The sequence below is a fragment of the Spinacia oleracea genome, chromosome 3 (genome assembly GCF_020520425.1).
Source record: "Spinacia oleracea cultivar Varoflay chromosome 3, BTI_SOV_V1, whole genome shotgun sequence".
In the NCBI taxonomy this organism is placed as follows: domain Eukaryota; kingdom Viridiplantae; phylum Streptophyta; class Magnoliopsida; order Caryophyllales; family Amaranthaceae; genus Spinacia; species Spinacia oleracea.
In genome coordinates, this window is record NC_079489.1 from 1,841,934 (window position 1) to 1,850,004 (window position 8,071).

At 37.1% G+C, this 8,071-nt stretch overlaps 1 protein-coding gene across 2 annotated transcripts; it reads left to right on the top strand.

Annotated features, from left to right (window-relative positions):
- Nucleotides 1–145: 145 nt before the first annotated feature.
- LOC110782463 (serine/arginine-rich splicing factor RS40) lies at nucleotides 146–5,235 on the top strand. Of its 2 annotated transcripts, none has more exons than XM_021986622.2 (6): nucleotides 146–302; nucleotides 1,358–1,467; nucleotides 3,381–3,493; nucleotides 3,586–3,815; nucleotides 3,914–4,555; nucleotides 4,983–5,235. In XM_021986622.2, the coding sequence occupies exons 2-6, from the start codon at nucleotides 1,362–1,364 to the stop codon at nucleotides 5,017–5,019; spliced, it is 1,128 nt and encodes a 375-aa protein (XP_021842314.1). In that variant the 5' UTR covers nucleotides 146–302; nucleotides 1,358–1,361; the 3' UTR covers nucleotides 5,020–5,235. The 2 variants fall into 2 exon arrangements, with proteins under 2 accessions (XP_021842314.1, XP_021842315.1); XM_021986623.2 differs by lacking the exon at nucleotides 146–302 and adding an exon at nucleotides 2,837–3,163.
- The last annotated feature ends 2,836 nt before the right edge of the window (nucleotides 5,236–8,071 follow it).

The following is an 8,071-nucleotide window of genomic DNA, read 5'->3' on the forward strand; positions in this document are numbered from 1 at the left end:
TTAGTTGGTTTACTGGTTGGTTGACTGACCAACCAACCAACCAACCAACCAACCAAACAACAAACACGAGTAGATAAAAAAAGGGTAATCGTGTAAATAATGAAACTTCCAGGGACGCAATCGTGCAAATAAAAAAAGTTAGGTTATTTTATCTTGTTTTCATTATCATTACATAATAAAAATCCCCTCTTTCGTGCTTCTCTCTGTTACTCTCTCATATCTCACCAAACAAAAATCAATTTGTTTCTTCGAATTCTAGGGTTTCACTCCAAATTGCAGAGAATTTGTTCGCGATTCTGAAGGTTTTCCCTCTCATCTCATCTAATCTCTAAATGATCAATTAATTAATTTCAGATCTTGTTATTTTTACTTATGATTTCGTTCTTGAATGTTGTAGATCTGTGATAATTTTTGTTTATTTAATTGCGATATTTCGGTGTGTTTTTCAGTTTTTGTATGGATCTAGTCTTAATTACCATTTTTGCTCTGATTTGTCAACATATTTATGATTTTGGTAATGTTATGTAGTTGAATTCGTCAAAATTTTGATTAGGTTTTTTGAGTAGCTTAGGAGCTGATTAATGACAAGTTCAATTGTAATTATGTCAGAATTGGAGGTATTTTTCGAAAGTTACTTAAGGATTAATCTAACTGTATGGATTATGGATTGAAATTTTAAGAGTAGTGAAGACTTGCTAGTTTGTTTGTGGATGCTGTTTTAGTCTTTTGGTTTGTTGCTTGTTTACCATTCTCGATCTCCAGCTTCTTCATACTGTGGCTCGAGGTTTTATGTGAATGAGGGGGAATTCTTGGATTAATTATTCCAAATTGGAGTGAAATTGTAGCAATGTTCGAAGATTATATGAATTCCAGTGTAATTGATATTTTTGTGTTTCATTTGGCACTCAATGTAAGTAGAATGGGTCAAGTTTTGGTTAGGTTAGAGAATGTCTAGTTGTCGTTTGGAAATTCGTAAATGTGAAGCTTTTAATTGGGACTCAGGTCCCAGGAGTGTAGAAAGATAAAGAAAGACTAGGGGTTTTGAGTTTTTTACACTGTTGAGTGTTGAAGAGGATATCCTCATCTGGATTTGGACAATACATGAGAGAACAGTCTGATGCAGTACGAGATGAAGCTTTATCGAGATTCAATTTATCGTGGATGCTTTTAGCTAGCTATTGATTATTCTCTATTCTCGTGGAATAAAAAACCATAGACATCAAGCAATGAGTTTTTTGTTTGCCTCTCATCTATTTCTTTATTGCTGTAAGTATGTAACTGTAGAAAACTAGAAATTACCTATTGCTGAGGTAATCCTGTGTGAGAATTCTAAAGCCTGTTGTTTAACAATTTTCAGAAAAATGAGGCCAATCTTTTGTGGAAACTTTGATTTCGATGCACGTTCTTCTGATCTGGAGCGCCTTTTCAGACGATATGGCAAAGTTGATAGAGTGGATATGAAGTCTGGTAAATTTCTGGACCAATAAGGGCAATATCTTGTACTTCATCTGTTGCTATATGTGCTTTGTTCTGGTTAGCTAATTTACTAGCTAAAATGAATTTTCGGTATTGTTTTCCTTGATTTTTCTGAAGGCAAACAACATCGATTAAAAAGTAAGTTGTGATGTTGTTCTTGTATTTTCTTTTGGCGACACTGGTGCCTAACTGCCTACTTACTCAAAATCTTGGAATATTTTTCCCCTTTGATTTAATAGGAAGTTCTACATGGTGAGTTTGGTGACTGTTTTACACTTTCTATTGGAAGGAGAGAATGATAAATTTTTGCAAATTAATCCATTTTACAGTTGAACATTTACTGTAAAAAACCATTAACTTACAAAAAAATCCTCTAGTACAATAATTCCCTACCATTTCACTTTCCCTCCCTACGACAGCTCTATGCCTCTATTGTCGCTGTCTGCTGCCCCCCATTCCTGATTATCTCCAGCCCTCCACCAGTACATCCTTCTCTTACTAAAAATGTCTCTTTTGAAGAACCCTCTAATTAAAAGCTCCAACAATTCAAAACTTTCTCACTTGTTGCTTGGACACTCCAAGATGAGTATGGATCCGTCAACACTTCATTTTGGGCCATGGAGGTGTTCAATTTGGTTATGATGGGAAAAAGGTTCAATAGAAGTTTATTTGCATAATGGTTATTTTTTAAAAAATTTTATTTTGTTTCAAACAATTAAACATCTTAATGGTTGAATTTTCCTACGAAATCCTGTGGTACTTTATGGGTAATTATCAGGGTTTACTATATTCCTCCGTCCGTCCATCGATTGAAAAAAAAAATCAATTTTGTTCTTTAGAAAATTCAGTTACTCCTGAGTTACCTTGACACTGATCATCAAAATTTTGCCTGTATGTATATATTGAAGTGTTCTGTGCCACCAATATAGTGCATCTGTATTGTACTCCAGGTTCTAGTCTTGTTTTCTTGTACTTAACGATTTACTTGGCTATCATCTCGCTAAGAAAAAACCTTAAAGGTAGTACTTCTGCCTGTTAAATTTCGGCGTTTATGCCCAAACATTACCGGGGATGTGCCACACTGCCACTGAAGAAGTTCCAGAATCTGAAGTCAGTTTTGGAGCTGGATTTTTTAGGATGTTTCGAAATACTGAGCCAAGCAGCCAACAGATCTTGGTAACACCTGTTTGCGAGGGTGCACAAATTTCGGGTCGCTCAATTATTGTGTCCCAAAGGGATTCTCTCAGACAATTCTGTGTCAATAGTTGAGTTATATAATGGGGCTCCAAGATTCATTAAGAAGAAAACTGTTTTGTTTAAAAGTGTCAAACCCCTGTACTCAACGATTTCTTTGGCGCAGGAATTTATTGGCATAATCTTATCTTCCTTGGCTGATGGATGGGCCATTCCCTCTATTACCGCTTATGTCACTCTGTCCTCTTCTTGTTCAAAGAAGAGCCTGTCTGATCCATCCCCGATGGCACTACCATCCCGCACTTGCACATCATTGCCTCCTATTCCCTGTGACATTTGTCCAGCCTCTAATTTCGGACACATTTCATGGTACATACCTTGCCGACCTCGCAGCGGCAGCAGCATGCATACACGGAGATGTCCCTACTATCACTATCATCATACCATGAACTTTTGGAATTTGTTCTTGCCATCATTTAGTCGATCTCAAAAGGTCTGTTGATAAATACACTTAGCTTTCTAGATTCAACTGGTGCATTTTTTTTTTGTTCAGGAATTATGCGTTTTTTATTTCGGTATTTGAAAATGTATGGCAGGGATGTCAAAGAGTCCTATGATGGGATAGATTGAAGGTGTTTATCAGGCCAATTTAAGTGTATTGCCATGCGGTCCCATTTGCTGAGACTTTTTTTTGTTTTATGTTATCATAGGATTTGCATTCGTTTATATGGATGATGACAGAGATGCTGAATATGCAATTCGAGCGCTTGATAGATCTGAATTTGGTAGAAAAGGGCGGAGGCTTCGTGTTGAATGGACAAAGGTAACTTGCAAACATTTGACTACATATGAAGTTATGTACCTCTTTGCTCATTTTTTTGCTTCTATCTCTTATAATGTCAATCTGTTCTTCAGCATGAACGAGGTGGCCGAAAACCAGTCAGCACTAAAAGATCTGCCAATCTAAGGCCTTCTAAGACCTTATTTGTTATTAATTTCCCTTATGATACCAAGACAAGGGATTTAGAAAGGCATTTCGATCCATATGGGAAGATTGTAAATGTAAGGATTAGAAGAAATTTTGCATTCGTGCAGTATGAGGACCTGGAGGATGCTATTAAAGCTCTGGAAGCAACAAACTCGAGGTTAGTTTTGTTCTAATACTACTTGTAGATGGTTATTAACTGTTTGTTTCAGCATAAAAGTTAAAAATGTTTGCTTATTTTAAAATTATAAAATGCAGCAAGATGTTGGATCGAGTCATATCGGTTGAATATGCTGCTCGTGATGATGATGACAACAGAAGAGGTGGTCAGAGCCCAGAAAGGAGAGGCCGTGACAGGTCACCTGATCGTAGGAGGAGGTCACCAAGTCCTTATAAGAGAGAGAGAGGAAGTCCTGACTATGGAACTGGCTCTAGCCCTGCTGGCGGCTACAGGAGAGAGAGAGGCAGCCCTGAATACGGGAATGGCTCAAGCCGTAGTCCTCGGCGAGTGCAAAGGACAAGGAGTCCCGAATACGGGAATCGCTTAAGCCGTAGTCCACCTCGTCGAGTACAGAAGAGCCCGGAATATGGAAACGGTTCGAACCGTAGTCCTCGTCAGACATCAAGGAACAGCCCACATTATAGCCGTGCACGGAGTTCCAGCCCTCGTCACGAAGAGAAGCTTTCTGATTTACGTGATCGTAGTCGAAGTCGAAGTCCCCGTGGAGAAAGAAACGGGAATGGTCATGGTCGTGGCCCAAGCTCGAGCCCGTATCCTGAGGAAGGGGCCATATCTGATGATGCCCAAGAACCTTCCAGGAGTCCGGTTATTAACAAGCCTGATTTGAGAGATAGCCCTGCTGGTGAATATGCAAGTCCAGTGGATGACAGATATAGAAGGTTTGTGTCTTCAGTCTTTAAACCTTCACATAACTTCATAGTTAGTTTTTGGATTTTTTCCCTTCATATTTACTGCCTTTTAAGTTTCACGTTTTTGTATTTACCACCTTAATTTATGAAATGTTTTGTTTTTGCCACTTTTTAACGGATTTCTTCCCATTTTTCATCCGTATGAGCCTCAGTTAACCAACTTCTTTAATTTCCCCCCTCTTTTATTAGGTTTCCAATTAAAGAAGTTAGTTAAATAGGGGTTCACATAGACCGAAAGTTGGATGAAAACCGTTTAGAGGCGGTGAATTTAAAACGTTTTATAAAATTAAGGCGCTAAATATGAAATTACATTTTATAAGGTGTTAAATACAAAAACCTGAAACTTAGTTTTTTCATCTTTATATTGATGTTAATCTAGAATTATTTTGTGTTGCAGTCCCTCACCTCCAGTGCGCGAAAGATCACAGTCTTGATCTTGCTTTGCTTCAATCTTGGTCCATATGTTTGGCTGCTTTCCATTTCTGAAAGGTGGTAAGATATGACATGGTCTTGATTTGCTTCAATTTATGTTAAGACAATTTGTAGTTTATAGCCGAAACATTAGTAGCTTAGTCCAGGTCTGTATTCCAGTATTATGCGATTGTCACCAACCTTCAATGACTACTATTTATATTTGTTGAAAATCTTAATATTTTGCGACTTGCGACACCCCCTACCTTTGGAAGGAAGAAAGGAGGTTCTGGAAATATTACTGTTCTGGCCCGTTCATGTAAGGTTTCGTGCTGCCATGGAAGCTCGGTCTTTGTACTTTCGGTCAGGAATAAGGATATCCTGGTATAACAAGTACCCTTTTTGTTTGTTCCCACACTATATTTCTGGAAGCAAGGAAGATGTTTTTTTTTCTGAAGAACACCTTGGGTTGGGTAAGCCAAGCGAAGTGCCTTTCTTCAGTTGGGAAATTGATTTTCGCACACCTGGATGTGGGTAGAGAGTAGAGACCAACTTGTGCTCTCATATTGGTTGTGCCAAAATCACTTCCCTTTCGTTTGTAAAAATTATTAGGTGCGCCGTGCACCGGGTATTTGTATGCCATACGGGAGGAGAAAATGTGAGAGGGTGCACGGTACGACCCGAGTGCATGGAATATGCTCTAGCGTTAATGTACTCTCGAACTTCTATCCAGTTGAGGTCTTTAACCTTATAATTAAGGTACTAAATCTTAAACCTTAAGGTTAAGTCCCAAATTCCCGATTGTACTAGATATTACTCCGTAATTCGTACTATGCAAGTTCAAATTTTGCATTCACACAAGAATTGGACGATCTTATTTGGTTAAATACCTAACAATAAACACCAAATAACACCAAAATGTTGAAACTTGAAGTGGTTAAGCTCTTAGGACTTCATTAATCTCTTGTTGAATTTTATTCTTCGACTAATTATTAGCACCACTTCAAAGCATGATCACTGAGGTCTTGTTTTAAGATATTTTTCATATGCTACATAGCATTCAATTCCCATAGAAAGTAGTAATTTAAGGGAAATTAGTTCTCATGTCCAATTCATGGGAATTTCTTAAAATTGTTTGGTTGACAACATGGGAATTAGAAATTCCCATGAACTTTGATTGACCAAGGGAGACTAGGTAAATTACTTTCCATGTTTTGTAAGAACTCAAAATTCTCATGAATTTCAACTTCCTCCATTTAATATTTTTTATTTTTTATGTCAACCAAACAACTAGCCATTTATGAATTCACATAAATTTCCACTTCTCTCATTTTTAGACGTCAACCAAACAACCCCTTAATAATTTAGATTGTTGCTAAAGACTCCTTTAGATTCTCCTAATCGAGTTGTTCCTCTACTTGTACTCAATACAGATTACAGACTTCGTAACTTAAACGCCATGTGATTTCATTCAACTCGTATATTCAAGACTCAATTTAAGATTTTGCTAAGACACACCCACTTAAATGACAAATTTTTTTGCTGGTCTTAAAATTAGGTGAGTTATATGTCATGTTAGCAAACTCAACCCTTCAAACTTTCAGCTAATCATGCTCTTATATTGTAATCTCTAAAACAAATTAGGATATAGTATTGGAATTAAGTGGTCATGAGGAGACAACGTCATGAGAGGATACTAATATTCCTAACTGGATATTTGTTGTTGAAATCTTAGATTGTGGAGAACAAAGCTTTTGCACCCACTTATCTAGTCCTAGGACTCCAAGTTCACATACAAGAGAATAAGGTTTAAATGGCAAACAAAGGCCTTAATAAAAAGGGGGGGGTTACCTAAGAATGGTTCAGATGTTGACATGCAATTGTAATCACTAGATATCAAGAAGTAAAATGAAATGGTCCATTAGTCTAGCTAGTGTATAGGATATGGCAACATCAATAATGCCATAATTGCCCCTAATAAAACAATTACGAAACTGTATCGTTTCGTGTTTGTGATTCAAATATATCTTATCAGTTTGTCAGGTTGTTTTCTTAATTTTGTACTTCATGCAATTTGGTTCGATTATTATTAGCAGGGTGATTTAAGCGTGTTTCAGACAGCTAAGCTTATAAAAGAAAAAATGACGATATTATCTCCAAGCGGTCCTAAAAAGAATAACAATAAATGATGTCATGATGGCCCCTAATAAAAACTGCATCGTTTCGCGTTTGTGATTCAAATATATCTTATCAATTTGACATGTTGGTTTCTTCATTCTGTACTTCCTGCGACTCGGTTCGAACTTACAAACAAGATAATTTAAGCTCATTTCAGACAACTAAGCCTATAATAAAAAGGATGATAGTCTCTCCAAGCGGTCCTTTAAAGAATAAACAAATAAATTGTTGTATAAGCAACGGCAACGTATCTCAATATCATCCATTCAGTCAATTCAGACACCTTAGTAGCACGTCGTTCTCGTTCCAAGTACTATTCCGACTACCTTGATATTGGGGTACGGTGAAGGGAAATGATAAATCCAAGGAAAATTTTACTTCTGCCAAGGAAATCCACATTTTTTCATAGTTGATTTCCTTGGAAGAAGTGAAATTCTTCCTTGGATTTATCACTTCCCTACGGTGAAGGCTAATCCCTAAGGGAAAGTTCTTCTAGTGGTCCAGTCGAGCCTCGACGATGACATCACGTGACCACATTGGCACATTGTGGCTCTTTTGGTTAGTAGAGAGTTGGTACTTAAAAGAAGGGAAGGAATGACCAAAAATAGGACCATGGTTTTCTCAAAGAATTTGGACAAACAAGTTTGTGATTTATTACAACCCAAATTTTTAAGGTCACTACACAAACACAGCTTTGTTACAGCTATTGATAGTCACTGCTTTGCCTCCCAATTCTATTACGGTCTGAAATGTTCCGACCATACAAATAATACCAATTCCAAGTTGGTTAAACAAATGGGCCCACTCCTTTTTTTTAAAAAAAAAATTCTATTTTTTTCCCACATAATTCCCCTAATTCATTTGTTTTGATTTACAAAAATGGTCTTCTATATTAAT

Excerpts from the sequence above, each read along its gene's own strand:
- LOC110782463 (XM_021986622.2), top strand. The coding sequence starts at position 1,362 with ATGAGGCCAATCTTTTGTGGAAACTTTGATTTCGATGCACGTTCTTCT. Across the intron at positions 3,494-3,585 it reads TTCGTGTTGAATGGACAAAG|CATGAACGAGGTGGCCGAAA; the intron begins GTAACTTGCAAA and ends TCTGTTCTTCAG. Across the intron at positions 4,556-4,982 it reads GTGGATGACAGATATAGAAG|TCCCTCACCTCCAGTGCGCG; the intron begins GTTTGTGTCTTC and ends TTTGTGTTGCAG.